This window comes from Leopardus geoffroyi, chromosome E2 (genome assembly GCF_018350155.1).
Source record: "Leopardus geoffroyi isolate Oge1 chromosome E2, O.geoffroyi_Oge1_pat1.0, whole genome shotgun sequence".
Lineage (NCBI taxonomy): Eukaryota > Metazoa > Chordata > Mammalia > Carnivora > Felidae > Leopardus > Leopardus geoffroyi.
In genome coordinates, this window is record NC_059335.1 from 12717999 (window position 1) to 12734884 (window position 16886).

A 16886-nucleotide genomic window follows, 5' to 3' on the forward strand; every position below is an offset into this window, starting at 1 on the left:
GCTGTGCTTCCCGGGTGCCAAGTGCCAGTCCAAGAGCTTTATATATATTGACTCATAGAAGTTGTGTATCTAGGAACTTACAAAAATAGAACCTTAATTATAATTACAGCTGCCATTTCCCCAGCACTTCCACAGTGCTGCATTTTATTTGCATGAGATCATCAGGTCCTTAGAATAACTCTGTGAGGAAGGGATTGTGATCCATTAATTCATTTAAGCAGTATCTTCTGGGTCCCTGCTGTATGCCGAGCATTGGGAATTTAGCAGTGAGTAACATAAAATCCTTGTGCTCCTGGAGCTTACATGGGGCCGAGGCGGGGGGAGGGGGGGCAGTGGGCAGGGCCACTGGTAGAGACAGATAGTAATCAAGCTGGAGGGAATGCTGGGTGATGGTAGATGCCGTGGAGAAGAATAAAGCAGAGAAGGGGGAACACTTCTGGAAGGCGGTTGCCATTTTAAATAGTATAGCCCTCCCTGAGGAGGTGACAGAGACCAGAGAGAGCGAGGGGCTGTGCACTTGGGTGGGAGGAGGCAGGAGCCTGCCACCTGTCAGGGCAGAGCTGGGAAGGATGAGGGCAGAGGGGAGCAGAGGGCCAGCTCCTTACAGCTCTGTTGAAACCTTGGCTCTCGCTCTGAGAAGGGACGTGCTAATTCATTGAAGTTTGGCACCAAAGCTCCTTTGAAAATAGAAGCCTAATTATAATGATAGCTGCCATTTATTGAGCATTTACTGTGTGCCAAGCCCCGTTCTAAGGCGCTTTACGTGTGTTAACTCATAGAAGCTTGGCAACTAAGAACCTTCAAGAATAGAACCTGAATGACCATAATGGCCATCATTAAATCAGCACTCACGGTGGACCAGGCCCTGTAAGCGCTTTGTATGGACAGTCGCATCGGATCCTTATGAGGTAGGGGCTGTTATTTATTCATTCATTCAACAATGACGTATTGAATACCTTCCAGACGCAGGCACTATTCTGGGAGCTGAGAGTAGAGCGGTAAACATGATGAACAAGAATCCCTGTCTTTGTGGAGGTTCTATTATAGAGAAGACAGAGACTTAGATATTTAAGTAAAATATATAAAAAGTATAGAACGTTAGAAGGTAGTAAGTGCTGTGAAGAGAAACAGTGGGTGGGGAGGCTTGTGTGTGTGTGTGTGTGTGCGGCAGTTCCAAAGAGGGTGGTCGTGGAGGCTTCAGGGAAAGGGGGACTTCAGGCAGAGATGGGGAGTAGGGAAGAGTAGGGCCCCTGCACTGTCTACAGGAGCAGTGAGTGCAAAGGCTCTGAAGTGGGGCCCTACTTGGGATGTTGGCGGAAGAACACTTAGGGCATGAGACCCCTTGGGAAGACTAGGGGAAGGACAAGGTCAGGGAGAGGCAGAGGGCCGGGCCCTGTCGGCTGTTCTACCAGTTTGGGCTCTGCGTCCCATGTCTGAGTCCTCGTCGTAGCCCTTAGAGGCACAGGGGCTATTATCGTGACCATTTCACAGCTGTTCCAGCTAGGGCACAGGGAACTTGACTTAGCTGCTACAGGTCGGTCACAACGGCTAATAAGCAGAACGCAGCTGTGATTCCAGACGACTGGATGCGGTGCGTACCTTCTTAACCATGAAGCCACATACCAGAAATGGCAGCCTGGCTCTCCACAGCCACCGTCTGACTGGCCAGGAGCGTGTTTGGTCTCCATAGAGTTACTGGGGTCTTCTAATCATGTGGGTTACCAACATTTAAAACTGGGCAGATTTCACCTCAAAAGGGAGGTTTTTTGGCTTCCCTTGAAAATCGTGAGATCTCGATCGCTGAGCCCACAATCCCAAGGAGCAGTAGCTTTCTGGAGCTGAGGAAGGCTTACCTCCTGCTAATGGGCGTTCCCTCCCACATGCCCATTCCTCAGCATGTGGCATCTGGACCCCTCACACCTTGCCTGCTTCACTGCTTATGGTACCCTGCTTGGCCACAAAGAGCGTTTGCATCCTGATGCCTGTTACAGGATCTCATACCAAAGCATCTGTCAAAGCCCACACTTTTCATCCTAGAAGCTCAGAATCTGGGAACCTGACATTTATCCACTCTTTGAATTGAGACTTTCATAACCATCACAGCTTAACATCAATGAATCTCAGAATCGTCAAGGCAGAAATTCACAGCTCATTAAAACACCACGGATGGATTTTATTTCCTGGAGCAGCATGCTTAAGCCCTCTTCTGCCCTGAGACAGGGCTTTGTTTGTTTGTTTGTTTTTTAAACCAGACTTTATTTTTTTAATGCAGTTTTAGGTTCATAGCAAAATTGAGGGAAAGATAGAGACATTTCCTGTGTACTTCCTCGCCCCCACACAAGCATACCTTCCCCTGGCATCCACATTCCCCACCACAGTGGTCCGTTTGTTACAACTGATGAGCCTATATTGACACAGCATAATCACTCAATGTGCATAGTTTACACTGGGAGTCACTCTTGGTGTTTGTTGCACCTTCTGTGGGTTTGGACAAAGCGTAATGACCTGAGTTCATCATTATAATATCATAGACTGTTTTCACTATCCTAAAATTCCTCTTGTGTTCATCCCCCGACACAATCCTTGGAAACCAATGATTTTTTTTTTTTTTTTTTTACTTTCTCCATAGTATTGCCTTTTCCAGATTGTCATATAGTTGGAATCATAAGACAGGGCTTTCTAAGCAAAGATGTAGAGAATTATCTGTTCATCAGGAAAGATTCCTAAGGATATGAGAGGACTAGGAATCAAGAGACCTAGTCTGCTGCCAGGGTCGGCGGGGCGGCGGGGGGGGGGGGGGGGGTTGAGCTATGGAAACCAAGCTAGGAATTCCAAAGAGAGGATTGAACACAGGGGATTGGGTGTGCAGCTGGTTGAAGGCCGAAAGCACAAATGTGGACAGTTGAGGCCCCCAAGATATTCGTGTCTGCACAAAGCTCCCACCTCTAGGACCGGGCACAGAAAGAGAAGGGACATTACCAGAACCCAACAGGAGTTTGGAGGGACAGGCCATGTGCGGCTGTACCTCAAGAGAGGCACGGTACCTTGTGCTGAGGGTGTAGAAATGCACTGGAGCCTGAGCCGCTGCTGTTAGAGGGGTTCCAGCAGCCCAAAGTGAGGGGAGTTCCTTCCTCCTCTTTCTGTCTATCTTCTGCCCAGACCTCTCTTGGGCAGAACTTGAGGAAGCCAGCTCCGGAGGGAATCTGGGAAATACAGTTGCAGAAAGCCCAGCATTACAGAGCATCATCGGGAGGGCTGCAGGCCGAGAGACTCTAGTGGGCACAGTCGAGCATTTTTTTTTGAGCCTCTGCAGTGAACATTGTCCTAGGTACTGGGGAAGTGAGGAAGACACACCGCCTGCCCTCAGGAGTTTGGATTCCAGAGTATGGACACAGATAATGACACGCACAAGCGGGATAGTCCCAGGTGTTGAAGGGTGCTAGGAAGAAATAAAGCCAGGGTGAGGTTCAATGGTGCTACTTTGGCCAGGCAGGTCAAGGAGGACCTGTCTGAGGAGGTGGCATGTGTAGAGTCCTGAATGATGTAGAGACAGCCTTGTAAAGTTCTGGGTTAGAGCACTCCAGGCAGAGGGAACAGCAAGTGCAAAGGCCCTGAGGCAGAAGCCAGCCTGGCATGTATGGCTGGAGTGTAGTAAAGGTAGAGCAGAGAGGGAGTTGAGACTGCTTAGCGGGTGGGGGCCCCATCATTGTTGGATTTTCTGGGCCTGGGTAAGGTGTCTCTGGATGTTATTTATGGAATCTCTTTGGAGGATTTTAAATGAGGAGCGATACGAATTGACTTACACAGGAGGTGGTCTGTAGTCCACTGGAGGGGGCAGCAGTGGTGGCAGGTGCAGGGGGAGCAGATAGGAGAGTGGCTGCGGGAAAGGCCGGTCAGACTCGGGAATCTAGTAGTATACAGTTGACCAATCTGACGGTAGTGGTGTAGGTGGGGGCCGTAGGAGTCACACTGGCCTGTTTTAAGGTTTTGAGACTCCTGTTTGTCACCATCCAAGTGATTGTCTCATGGTTGGGGGGGCGTCTGGGGTTTGAGCTGAAGATAAAGATTTGGAAGTCACCAGTGATGCTATTTAAAGTCCTGGGAATCTATGACATCTGGAGAGTGGAGAGAACAGGAAGAACACAGGCAGGGCGGCTGTCTGTCTCAGGGGAACATGTGTGATTAGAGCCTTAGGTTTGGACATCTGGTTTGGAAACTTCTGGGCTGTCACCAGGTGCAGAGGAAATATTTGGCTTTGGTGAAGCGGACATTTTTGAGAAAAGTGATGGCCAACTGACTCCAACCCAGTTTCCCCACAAGTCACCCCAGCAAAGAGATCCAGGCTAGCTAGCCCTGCACGAATCTTGTGCAAACAAATACACACACACACACACACACACACACACGGCCCCCTACTAGAGGTAGTATTTCCCAGGGTGGGAATCCCGGTTTCCAGGCTCAGAGTAGACTGTATGTCTTATCACTTAGACAGAGGTCAGCAAGCTTCTATTATAAAGGGCCAGATGGCCCTTTACTATTTTAGGCTTTGTGGGCCATACGGCCTCTGTTGCAACGACTCAGATCTGCTGTTCTATGCTGCAAACAGCCTGTAAGTTACGCTGCCTGTGACGGAGACCAAAAATAATGGTGACTTAAACAAGATAGAGGTTTATTTCTCTCTTACATGGTAGTATGGAAGTGGATCTCCTAGCGCTAGGATGAGGACTCCGTTCTGTGGAGTCAACAAGCGACGCAGGCTTTGCTGTCTTGTTGCTCTACCATGGTCCTAGGTGGTTGGGTACCGTGTCCACACTCCAGGCGGAAAGGTACAGGAAAGGCGTGTCCCTCTCTGAAGCTTGAGAACTCTACCCAGGAAAGAACCTGGGTCACAGGGCCACGCCCAGCTGCAAGGGACTTTGGGAAATTGTGTTTGTAGCTACCACGTACGTAGCTAAAAATTGGGGGACAGCTATCAGTCTCTACCGTGTCCCCGCTGTGGGTTTTAAAAACATCCATCAGTTCGAATAGGATCTATAATTATTGCATGCAGGGCACCGGCCATTGACTCTAAGGGCAGGGCAGGTCACCCAAAGTCCTGACCACATTCAGCAGTGCCCTGGAGGGACACTCCACAGGGTTAGGCCTTTCAAGAGCTGAAAATAGGATCTTAATGGGAACTCTCCCAATGTTGGCCAAATACAACAGGAAACAGAAGGTATCTCTGTTTGATTCCAAACCAGATTCCCTGCAGGGCCAGGCCAGCTCTGACCTGAGCTCCCCGCTCCCTGTGCCCTTATATTTTCTGGGAATATCTGCTCAAAGGCCAGAGTTCCTTGTTTAGATATTTCAATATAGACCTTTTCTGTTTTTAGATACTATTTGTTATTTTATTCATGTCATCTCACCTACACCCAGAAAAAAATAATCTAAGACCAGAATGGTACATAAAATTACTTAAGTGGGCAATAAATTATCGGGGTGTGTGTGTGTGCACCCAAATCCACCCAATACCATGGCCCCTCTGTGAGTGGGAAAGACTGATGGGGGGTGGAGTGGGAGGAGATAAGAACTTGATTGCAACGCCTACATGACTCAGAATACAGCTCCCAACTTGGCTGCCCCATCCCCAAAGGCCCACGTTGCTGCACATCTGGGATCCTCCCAGTGACATTACAGTCCCACAACACCTCGCCTTCCCCTCCCCCATTCAGGCACAAATCTGGGGGACCTTGTTCCTACGGCCCATGGCATCCATCTGGGAAGAATTAAAGGTGATTACACAATCTGTAGCTAGTTGTGATTTCAAACTATTTAATTGGGAATGAGGGAGATACAACAATTTTCCCTTTTGCTTGCTCTTTTTTTTTTTTTAAACAAAAGATTTCACTATTGTCTAATTTCACTGTATCCCTGAAGGCCTTTGTGTCCTCCAAAGACTGAAGCTCTAGATGAGAATCTTCTGGGTCCTATTTATCAGAAGTCCTTTGCCTGTCCCGGGAGGGAAGCAAATCCTTCCAAGGCCCCCATCCTATACCAGAGGTGAGTTCCAGCAGCCACAGAACCCCCACTGCCCTAGGGAGGGCTTAACCTTCACTCAGAGCTCCCCCCGGGCATGCCGGATGTAGTGTTGATGCAGCCCAGCCTCCTGGGCAAAGTCCTGACCACACTCAGTGCAGGCGAAGGGGCCAGGAGGGGTGCGGGTCTCATGCGCCTGGCGGTGCCGCCTCAGAGAAGCAGCCTGCCCAAAGGTCTTGCCACAGTCAGGACAGGGGAAGGTAGGCGGGGCAGCGGCGGGTGCAACTGGCACGGAGGGCCTGGTGGCTGGACCGTGGCCACGCTGATGGGCGATCAGGGCCTTGGAGGAGGGGAAGGAGCGGGCACAGGTGAAGCAGATGAAGAGGGCCCCCTGCAGCTTCTGGGCCACGAAGTCCGCTGGGTGCTCCCGCTTCATGTGACGCTCCTGGAACTTGGAATCGGCGAAGGTGATGAGGCAGCGGGTGCACTGCGGGGCCCCCAGGTGGCCTGAGGGACGTGGGGAGAGGTCGGGGGAAGCCAGCAAGAGTCACCAGGACCTCTCCCAAGCCCGAGTCATGCCAGCAATTCACATTCAGTGCTCACCACGCGCCAGGCTCTATGCCAGGGCTGGACAGTGGTCCAGACTATTGCTGGGCCTGTTTTATGGATGAGCAGACTGAGGCTCAAAAAGGTGAGGCAACCTGCCTACAGTCATGAGGCTAGGTATGAAATGAACCCATGGAGTCAGAACTGGAACCCCGGGGGTCTGCCCTTCCAACAGAGCTGTGAGCACAGCCCCTGGAGCGAAACTGCCTGGAATCGAATCCCGGATCTGCCTCTTCCTAGACAAATACACTAGTTTCCTCATCTGGAAAATGGGGCAATGACCCTATCAGAATCTACCTCACTGGGTGGTCGGGAGGAGTAAATGAATGACTTTATATAAAGTGCTTAGAACAGTGCTACACAGTGGTTTGCAGTTACTGGTGCTGAGAAAGGGAAGAGCAGCCGGGGCCTTCGTACCTCCCTCCCAGAGAAGATTTAAGACTGCCAACCTGTCTTTTGCCTCTGCTTACTGGCAACATCCGACCCACAGCAAAACCGTTCCTTGAGCCCTTCCCCAAATCACCTACCACAAAGCCCCAATCCTAGGATAAGTCCTAACTCTTACTGAGAGGCCTTCACAGTGCCCCAGGGTGCGTGTGCTTCCTTAGCGCGATTAGCAATAAACCAACTTGTTCAACTGTAGGCGTGTTCCTGGTGGTCTTTGGCTGGAGGGCCTTGACAGGGTGGCGGGCTCATTGTTACAGATAATCTCTTTGCCTCGATTCCCTCACCCGAAAGTAATACTTAACCAAGTTCAAAGGGTCTGTCCGGAGGACTGAGATAATGACGGTTTAACTCCTAGAACACGCCTAGCATGTAACAAGCATTCAGCAGAAGCTGTTGCCACCATTCTGTCGAACTGGCTACCTTGGTTAACATCAAACCTTCCCTTTCTCTGCCGCTAATCCTCATAACAACAGCCGAGTCACCGGAGTAGCCGCAGCCTCTTGTGACAGACTGGGAAACCCAGGCCCAAGTCACACTGAAAGTCTGGGGGCCAGTTGGGACTGGAACCTTGGGCTTCCTCTCAGTCTCTGCCCTTTCCCAGTCACATCTCCCACCCCAAGCCCCTCTGGACGCTACTCTGTCCCTCTGAACTGTGGCCCCTTGAAGCCAACATGGACAGATCAGAGTGGGTACATCTGAGCAGAATAAGAGTAAGGGTGGAGTGTGGCGGTTCCCGGTAGGGCAGCTCAGAAGCCATTTGTTACAGCCCCTCCCCAGCAGGCAAGTCCTTGTAACGCCTTGGACATTGAGATGCTACGCAAATCCTTTTAGGAGCCTCAGCCCCTGCACCCACCCTCCTCTGGCCAGCAGCACTCACACACGTCGCCTCCTGGACTGCGGGGACTCCTCTCCTTGGACGAATCCTGCTGCTCCATGGTCTCTTCAGGATGCGGGTCCTCCATAGTGGCTGGGATCCCTCTGGTCAAGAGTAGCACGCATGACAACAGTAAATCAAGTGAAGTCGCTCATCTGTCTACAGCGTTAAAGGGCCGCTAATCCTATGACCTTTGACGGGCTCTCTTGCCCCCGTAAGACACCATCTTCTTGAACTGTAACCTAATGGAGCTCTGCCCTAGAGAAGTTTCAACCCTCCCAAAAGATTCGACTCCCTAGGTTTGTGACACCCCTTAGAGCCTTCTCACCTGTGTGCGACCTATGACCTACATCAAACTAATTCCCTGAACTCAGGGCACGGAACCCTGGATCTTTGACACCAGCCTCGCCCCCGTCTCCCACGTGTCTTGAGGCAGGTAGTGGCATCCAGGCTTTAGCTCGCCTCTTCCCCGGAGGCATCTTTCTCTGACATCCTGTAACTCTCCTTCCACCCTGAGCCCCCGCCGCCCACGCGCGCCGTCAACCGCGGCGTCCCGCTGCCCCCGAGCACTGCCCTCGGGTCCCTCCTCCCGAGGCGGGTAGCCCAGGCCTCTGCTTTTCTCCAGGCAGCAGAGGGCTGCCTTTCGTTGCGCCGGTCCGTCGCTCGTCACAGCGCCGCCACCCGGAGGGAAGCGGGGTAGGGCCCACCGAGGCTCAAGGTCCCAGTGGCTTCCATGCCCTTTCGCCTGAGGAGCCTCTCCAAGCCGAGATGCCGGAGGCCATCCGGCAGTGATGCAGTCGCGCCAACCGGGTCCTCAGAGTAACGGGAGGGGTCCTTCTCTGCACTGGAGTGCGTTATGATGACGTGACATGACACCCTTGCCGTACAGACCTCAGCTTCTGGCGCACGTGTGGCTAGGTGCTCGTGGAGCGCAGGCGCTCTGGTTCCCTCATTGTTCCCAGCCCTGCGGGCTGCAGGAGCTGAGGAGCGGGCGTACGTCTGTTGCTTTGCGCAGGCGCCGCGAAGGGCCGTATCCCCGAGGTCGCGCTTCCAAGACACACCCCCTCCTTAAAGGACTGACGTCAGGTAAGAGCCCCTGGAACGTGTCTGGGCGTTCCCAAATCCGGGCGCTCTCACCTCTTCGGCCTCCGTCCGCCGGACCCTAGGGGCGGGGCTTCTCAGCGGCTGATCAGCCGCCGCCAGCTGTGCTCTCGGGTGTGCCGGCTTTTTGCCCGGTTAGTGATTTGGAAGGGAGGAGCGGGGGATAAAAACATCTTTGTGTCTGAGGGAGGAGGGGCTGGAGGCCGGATCTTTGAAACAGAAAGATAAAATGTGTCCAGAAAAAGGGCGGACAAGACGCCCGGATCTCTGGGGAATAGATAGGGCCTGGGCGCCGGATTTCTCCCTGGGAGTGACACCCAAGAATGGAAGGGGACAGGGTGAAGGACTGAAGTCTGACACCAGAGTGGGATGACTGGGAAAGGAAAAAGCTGGGTACTCCCTGACCCGTGTCCGCCCCACCCTTTTGCTTTCCAGTTATGCCACCGCCGCGGGGCGACGTGACCGCCTTGTTCCTGGGGCCTCCGGGCTCTGGAAAGTCCGCTCTGATTGCAGCGCTGTGCAACAGAAATGTGGAGACGATAGAGATCCCCGAGGGACGGCCGTACTCAGGGATCCCCAGCCTGCGAGCGGCGGGCCCCGGCCTCTTCCTGGGCGAGCTGAGTTGCCCACCCGCAGCGCCGGGGCCCTGGGCGGCGGAGGCCAATGTGCTGGTACTGGTCCTGCCCGACCCCGAGGGGAATGGGGAGCCCTTGGCCCCAGCGCTGGGAGAGGCGGCGCGGGCCGCCCTGGCCCGTGGGACCCCGCTGTTGGCTGTGCGGAACCTCCGTCCTGGGGATTCACAAAATGAAGACCAGGCCCGGGATCAGACAGCGGCCCTGCTGAACAGCGCGGGGCTGGGGACCGCGGCTCTCTTCGTGCTGCCGGCGGACTGCGGCAGCCGAGATGACTGTAAGGAATTGGAGCGCCTGCGGGTGGCGCTGCAGAGCCAGGCGGAGGTGTTGCAGAGGTAAGCGAGGAGTTTCCCGGTGGGGTAGAGACCGGGTCCTTTAGTCCCAGAAGACGTTCTTTGAGATCCGCGAGATCCCACCCCCAGCGAGTTTGGGGCAGGCCTTGATCGGATCGCTGCGGGAGGGGCCAGTTCTCTCGTCCAGGTCCCGCCCCTCATTGCAGGTTTTGCGGTCACCGAGGCTCTACCCCAAGCCAGTACTGAGTGCTGGACCCTTTCCTGTCTTCTAGGCCCCGCCCCATCCAAGGGTCAGCTAGAGGTTCAGACCTGTTCTCCAGGTTCAGCCTCCAGTGAGCGTTCTGAGGTCACAAGCCCTGCCCCAGTGAGAATTTTCGGAGAGGAACTAACACCCAAATAGCAACGCCCCCCCCCCACCCCCGCCCCGGGCAAAAGTTTGAAGGAGGGCTCATTCAGCACACAAGCTTGCGATCCCCGCGAAAATTTTACCCAAGGGTTCACTCTTTCCAGCACTCCTCATCCTCCACACCATCAGCTTGGTCGTCAAGCTAGACCAGTCCACACCTTCAGTGAGCTTTGTTATTTCTGGGTTAGCTCTCCCACTTCCTTTCAATAACCCCATCTTGTTTCTGTGCCCACTTGCTGCCTACCTCCTGATTTTTTTCCCCCAACCCCTGGCCACCACCTATTTCATAGTCAAACTGAGGCTCGGTGCTCATTTTTTTTTTTTACCTTAGCCACATCTCCTGGATGAGCACTAGTAGGTGAGGCTTTCCCCGTCATTGGCTGTTACTCCCCTCCTTACACCTAGTCTCAGCAAAGAGTGCCCTGGTGACCTTGCTCCTGTCGACAAGTGCTCCGCTTTCCTTTAGTCCACAATACAGTTGCAGGTCTGTCTTGCCCGAGCTCGACCTTCTGTGAGTTTTGCTTGGCCTTTCTTAATCCTGCAGATCCCTTGGAAAAGGCCCCCTTGCCCCGCCCCCAGCCTCAAGACTGAATCCAGGGGATGATTTAGCAGGTTCCCCTTTTTAGGCTCTTTTGGAAACCTGATCTCAACCAACCCGCCCCATCACTGCTTTAAGCCCTGGTTTCTTTGTGCTGTACCATCCGTCTGGCCCCTCCCTTTCCTGCTCCCTCTTCTTTCAGAGATTATTCGGGCAAAACTCCACCCCTCGTCATCGTAGCCTAGTCCTGTCCCCAGAACTCAGCTCTCTTGCGTTTAGATCCTCTTCTGCCCTTTATCCTCTGTCTTCCTGTCCCCTCAGGCTCCTGCCACCGGCTCAGGATGGCTTCGAGGTCCTGGGTGCAGCAGAGCTGGAGGCTGTGCGGGAGGCCTTTGAGACCGGTGGCCTGGAGGCGGCACTGTCGTGGGTTCGCGCTGGCCTGGAGCGGCTGGGCAGCGCGCGGCTGGACCTGGCCGTGGCCGGCACGGCTACTGTGAGCCTTGTGCTGAACACGCTCCTCGGGTTGGATCCCGGCGATCCAGACGCGGAGCCTGTTTTCATGCCCGCGGGGCCCACACCCTACCCGGCCCCGGAGCGTCCCAATGTGGTGCTCTGGAATGTGCCTCTGGGCTCCGCGGGCATTGCTGCCGCCCCCCATCCCACCCACTACGACGCCCTCATCCTCGTCACCCCGGGAGCGCCCACTGAGAAGGACTGGGCTCAGGTTCGGCCCTTGGTGCTGCCAGATGCACCGCTGGTCTGCGTGCGAACAGACGGCGAGGGCGAGGATCCAGAGTATCCCGAGGAAGAGGGAAAGGCAGAGAAGCCCAGCAGCGAGAGCTTAGAGAACGCTGGCGGAGGGGAGTTGAAGAATGCACGCGGTGAGGGAAGGGAGAAACGTGGCGCTGGATTGCAGAAAGGTAGCGGGGAAGGTTCAGAGAAAGCAGGCAGCGGGGAAGGTTCAGAGAAAGCAGGCAGCGAGAGTTTGCCACGTGTTGGCGGCGGCGCGAAGAAATCGGGCAGTGGGGACTCAGAGCGTGCGGCCGCACTGAGCCCCGAGGATGAGACGTGGGAGGTGCTGGAGGAGGCACCGCCACCTGTGTTCCCCCTGCGGCCCGGCGGACTCCCCGGGCTCTGCGAGTGGCTGCGGCGCGCGCTGCCGCCCGCCCAGGCGGGGGCGCTGCTGCTGGCGCTGCCGCCCGCGTCTCCCCACGGGGCCCGGATGAAGGCCGCGGCGCTGCGGGCCGGGGCGTGGCGTCCGGCCCTGCTGGCTAGCCTGGCGGCGGCGGCGGCACCCATACCGGGGCTAGGCTGGGCGTGCGACGTGGCGCTTCTGCGGGGTCAGCTGGCGGAGTGGCGGCGGGCGCTGGGGCTCGAACCCGCGGCGCTGGCTCGACGCGAGCGCGCGCTAGGCCTGGCCCCTGGGGAGCTGGCGGAGCGGACGCGCTTCCCGGGCCCGGTGACGCGCGCCGAAGTGGAGGCGAGGCTGGGCGCGTGGGCCGGCGAGGGCACCGCCGGGGGCGCGGCGCTGGGCGCGCTCTCCTTCCTGTGGCCCGCGGGCGGGGCAGCGGCCACCGGCGGCCTGGGTTACCGCGCGGCGCACGGCGTCCTGCTGCAGGCCCTCAACGAGATGCAGGCCGATGCCGAGGCGGTGCTGGCACCCCATGTGCCCGCGCAGTGAGGGGTGGGATGAGGGCCGGGGCTTCCGGGCTCCCAGCGTCCCAGCTGCTTGGCCCCGCCAGGAGCTGAGGACTCCCAAGTCCCGGTTAGAGGGAGGGGGGTTAGGGGTACAGGCTCTGGCCTGAGATGTCTCGGCCACTGGGGTAAGGGAGCTGGGGGGCCACCGCTCAGAGTCCCGGATGCTTGAAGGGGATGGGGGCTCTGACTACTGATTGGGATGTGTGGCTTGTAGTCACCCGAATTCCTGGGTCCTGAAGAGGAATAGAGTCTGGGGGACAGAGCCCTTGGTTTCCCTGGAGACCACAGGGCATGACACCAGACTGTGGCCTGAAGGAAACTGAGGGGTCGGCCTCCTAGAAGGGGTTATATCGTGGTCTTCAAGGGAAAGGAAACCGGGTCTGTTGGTCATCTAGCTCCCTGGGGAGAGAAGAGGTGAAAGCCTGGTCTCTACCCCAATAGAGATTCCAGTATGGAGGATGGGGTCCGGGTACCCCCGGGAGCTGGAATCTTTGGATCCTCTAGGCTTCCTGGAGGAAATGGGTCTGCATCCAGCCTCCCAGCTCCTCAAGAGGCAGTGGCGTGGAATCTTCATTGGGGGTCTCACACTTCTGGCTCCCAAGAGGGCGGTAGACCTTGGTTTCTAATTCCTTGGTGGTGGGAGGTCTCCATCTACAGAGGGGAACAGGGCCGGGGCGGGGGAGGGGGGGGTTGTGAGAAAGAGCTGGAGAACAGCTCTTGGGGAATAGATATCTAATATTTGTTGTTCTAGGGGCCTGGCGACCCAGATTCCTTTCCCAGCTGTTGTGGGGAGGATGGTCCCACAAAAATGAAGAGGGGGAGGCAGGAGGTCTGGGCATGGTGGGGCCTGCGGGTAGCCAGAGACCGGGAATGAGGCCTTCTGGGTGTGGAAGGGCAGAGACCTCAGAGGTCTCTCCCACAAATCCCTTAGGGATTTGGATCCCAGCAATTGCCTTTCTCTGTGTGAGTTTGACTGGGAAAGGGATATGACTGCCCCCATTTTATAGGTGTGGAGTGATTCAGGGGGTCTTTGGGGAGTCTCTAACTTTGTCCCTCCCTCCTCTAGCGGTTTCTATCTCTTTTTGGTCTTGATTTCTTCTGTCACTAAACCTCTTTCTGGCCTTGGTATTTTGTACTCCTGCCTTTTTGGGCTAAAGCAGCCATAGTGCTGCACTAACCCAGACACTTCTGTGTTGGCTACCTCAGGTGTCCCCAAGAGGTTCTGCCTTCTGGAGTACACAGAGTGCCGCAGAGAGCAAGAGGCCCACAGAACAGCTAGGTCGTGTTCCAGACCGCGGGAGTGCGCCGTGAGTGAAGCAAAGGCAGAAACCACAGTGCCTGGCTATGTTCTAGACTGCCAACCATGGGTAGAAAAGATGCCACAGGTCACAATTCTTCAGTGTCAAAAAACAGAAGGGGGGGACCTGAGAGTCCATTCAATAGAATCTCTTTTATGAGAATGGGGGAGAACAGAGCCCAGGGAGAGCAGACTCTAGGCCCAACAGCACACAGGAAGGTCCTATGTGGTCTGGCCCCTGCCTATTCGAACTCCCTGCCCCTCCCCCACCTCCCAACCAGCGTGATCTTCCTTGCAGTGCCTGGGTGGGCCACATTGGGTCCTACCCCAGGACCTTTGCATTTGCTGTTCTTCCTGCCTAGAATGCTCCGCCCCCAGATCTTCCCATGACTGGTTCCTTTTTGTCTAGCGAGTCTCAGCTCAGATGTCCCCTCAGAGAGGCCTTCCCTGACCACTGTAACTGAAGTAGCCCACACTCCCCCATTACTCATCTCGGCCAGTTGATATTTCCCTTGTAGCAATTATCACTGTAACAAAATTACCTTACTTGTTTATTTATTTATTTATTTATTTACCTATTTAATGGCTATTATCCTCTTGTCTGTCCTGTTCTCTTCTGTAACCCCAGCACCTAGAAGAGTGCTTGACACACAGCAGGTGCTTGTAAATATTTAATTCATTAATCCATGGCAGACCTGGCCACAGGTCTAGATTGTCAGCCTCTTGCCACAGGACAGGGACAAGGCACCGGGTGGGGAGAAAGACAAAGAAGCATCTGATGGGAGAGAAAGCTCCTGTCTGAGATCAGGGGACCTGGGATGCAGGCCCGGCTTTGCCACTGTCGCTCTGGGTGACTTGGACCGGGGCTTTATTTTCCCGTCTGTGAAATGGAAGGGCCTGACGAGAACCATAAATACTTCCAAGATCTCATCTCCTTTGACGGCTGGAGACAAGGGTGACCACTCCGAGGGGTAGACACTTGGGAGATGGTATCCCCGTGTCCAGCTTGAACCCCTCCCAGTGACACAGTTTATCCCATCAACGTTGAGATGGCCGTGGGGCGCCCGGCTGGCTCAGTCAGTTGAGCGTCCGACTCTTGATTTCGGCTCAGGTCATGATCTCATGGCTCGTGAGTTCAGCCCCCGCATCAGGCTCTGCGCTGATAGCGGGAGACCGTGTGGGCTTCTCTCTCTCTGCCCCTCTCCTGCTCACGCTGTCTGTCTCAAAAAGAAACATTAAAAAAAAAAAAAAAAAGTTGAGATGGCCTGGCCGAGATGAGATACTGAATGGCTTCCGGTCTGTAATCTCCAATACCACACTGTCTCTAGGTCTCACGGGCCAGCCGTGGGAACGCAGGAGAGGAAAGCAGTGCTGCCCAATAGAAACAGTGTGAGCCACATCGATCATTTGAAATTGTCTGGCAGCCACATTAGAAAGGTAAAAGGAGGGATGCCTGAGTGGCTCAGTCGGTTAAGTATCTGACTTCAGCTCAGGTCATGATCTCACAGTTTGTGAGTTCAAGCCCCCCGTGGGGCTCTGTGCTGACAGCTCAGAGCCTGGAGCCTGCTTCGGATTCTGGGTCTCTCTCTCTCTCTCTCTCTCTCTCTCTCTCTTTCTCTCTTTCTCTCTCTCTCAAAAATAAATGTTAAAATTAAAAAAAAAAAAAAAAGGTAAAAGGAGACAGGGTCAGACTACTGAGAATACGTTTTGCTTAACCCAGTATATCCAAAATACGATTTCAACATGTAGTCCATATAGAAAAGAAAGCCACATTTTACATCCTTTTATGCTGCCTTTGAAATCTGGTATTTTACACTTCCAGCACCATCTCGTTCAGAAATTTTCATCAGAAATAGTTCTGTTTAGCTTTCCTAAAATGTGTTGTTGGAGAAATGGATCCACGTCCCCAAGTTGTCCCACTGATATTGAACGGTCTTCCAGCAACGGAGACGTGTATCGATTTTTAATGAAAAGTAAATGAAATCTAAAACTCCCTTTCTCAGTGCCACGAACCCCGTTTCCAGTGTTCAGTAGCCACATGACCTGGAACACTTGCATTATCCCGGGAAATCCCATTAGCATAGCTCCAGGGTCAGACAGCCCTGCTGACATTGGGGTGACCTTGGGCAAGTCCCTGAGCAAGTGGCATCTACCTCACGGGGTAACTAAGAATAGTGTGTGTACAGATGTGCACACACATACGTCAGCACACTGCAGCCCTCTGGAGCAGCCTGGCCCACTGGGAGCTCAAATGTGAGTCTGGTCCATGCCTCCAGCCCCAGGCTGAGCCGACTCTAGTCTAGGCATCTGTCTCACACCCAGAATGCCTTTGCTCACAGAGTGCCCTCTTTCTGCCACTCTCACCTGTCTGACACCTCTGCCCTGTGCCTCGCTACTCCAAACTCCCTCTGCCCCTGTGCCAATGGGGATCGTGCCAGAGATCCTATCTGAGGAAGCAAGACCCAATTCCGTTTGCCTGTGTCTCTGTTGGGGAGTGCCGATTGTGTCTGTATCATCGTGTATCGCCACGGGTTGGGCGTCGTGACTAATCTGGAGGGTGGTTGTCTTTTAAATTATGACTTTGGGTGGGAGGCGTAAGGTGGCCAGTGAGGCATGTGTCCCGGGTAGCATCCAAGCAGAAAAGACTAAGACTCCCTTGAGAACCGATTGCTGGCTCCCCGTGGGGCGTGTCTACATCCTACTTCTGGCTGGAAGACCCTCGAAGGCAAGAATTCAAGGAAATGTATGCTGAGTCTTGGCGTTGCCATTGCCAGAAGCAGAATAGGCACAAAACAAAAAACTTGAAGAGACCATCTCATCACCTTAGCTGAGTTTCAGATATTTCTGGGTTATGATGAAGACACTTGTATCCATTGGGGTGGGGAACCATGGAGGGCTAATCAAGGGTGTGGTTAGCCTGTGGTGCTTTCTTGCAGGAGTGAATAAAGACGAGTAGAAATCCCACTGTGTTGTCTCTCC

At 54.5% G+C, this 16886-nt stretch overlaps 2 protein-coding genes across 7 annotated transcripts; one reads left to right on the forward strand and one right to left on the reverse strand.

The window, feature by feature from the left end:
- The first annotated feature begins 345 nt into the window (after positions 1-345).
- IRGQ (immunity related GTPase Q) lies at positions 346-16871 on the forward strand. Of its 4 annotated transcripts, XM_045442092.1 has the most exons (4): positions 8923-9028; positions 9479-10010; positions 11234-12620; positions 12663-16871. In XM_045442092.1, the coding sequence occupies exons 2-3, from the start codon at positions 9481-9483 to the stop codon at positions 12591-12593; spliced, it is 1890 nt and encodes a 629-aa protein (XP_045298048.1). In that variant the 5' UTR covers positions 8923-9028; positions 9479-9480; the 3' UTR covers positions 12594-12620; positions 12663-16871. The 4 variants fall into 4 exon arrangements, with proteins under 4 accessions (XP_045298050.1, XP_045298048.1, XP_045298047.1 ...); XM_045442094.1 differs by lacking the exon at positions 8923-9028 and adding an exon at positions 346-908 and having other exon boundaries at positions 11234-16871; XM_045442091.1 differs by having other exon boundaries at positions 11234-16871.
- ZNF576 (zinc finger protein 576) lies at positions 5792-8948 on the reverse strand. 3 transcript variants are annotated; one of them, XM_045442103.1, is made up of 3 exons: positions 8834-8948; positions 7946-8046; positions 5792-6522 (listed from the first exon to the last, which is right to left on the reverse strand). In XM_045442103.1, exons 2-3 carry the CDS (start codon positions 8028-8030, stop codon positions 6095-6097), a joined length of 513 nt encoding a protein of 170 aa, XP_045298059.1. In that variant the 5' UTR covers positions 8031-8046; positions 8834-8948; the 3' UTR covers positions 5792-6094. The 3 variants fall into 3 exon arrangements, with proteins under 3 accessions (XP_045298059.1, XP_045298060.1, XP_045298058.1); XM_045442104.1 differs by lacking the exon at positions 8834-8948 and adding an exon at positions 8516-8732; XM_045442102.1 differs by lacking the exon at positions 8834-8948 and adding an exon at positions 8271-8732.
- Positions 16872-16886: the final 15 nt, after the last annotated feature.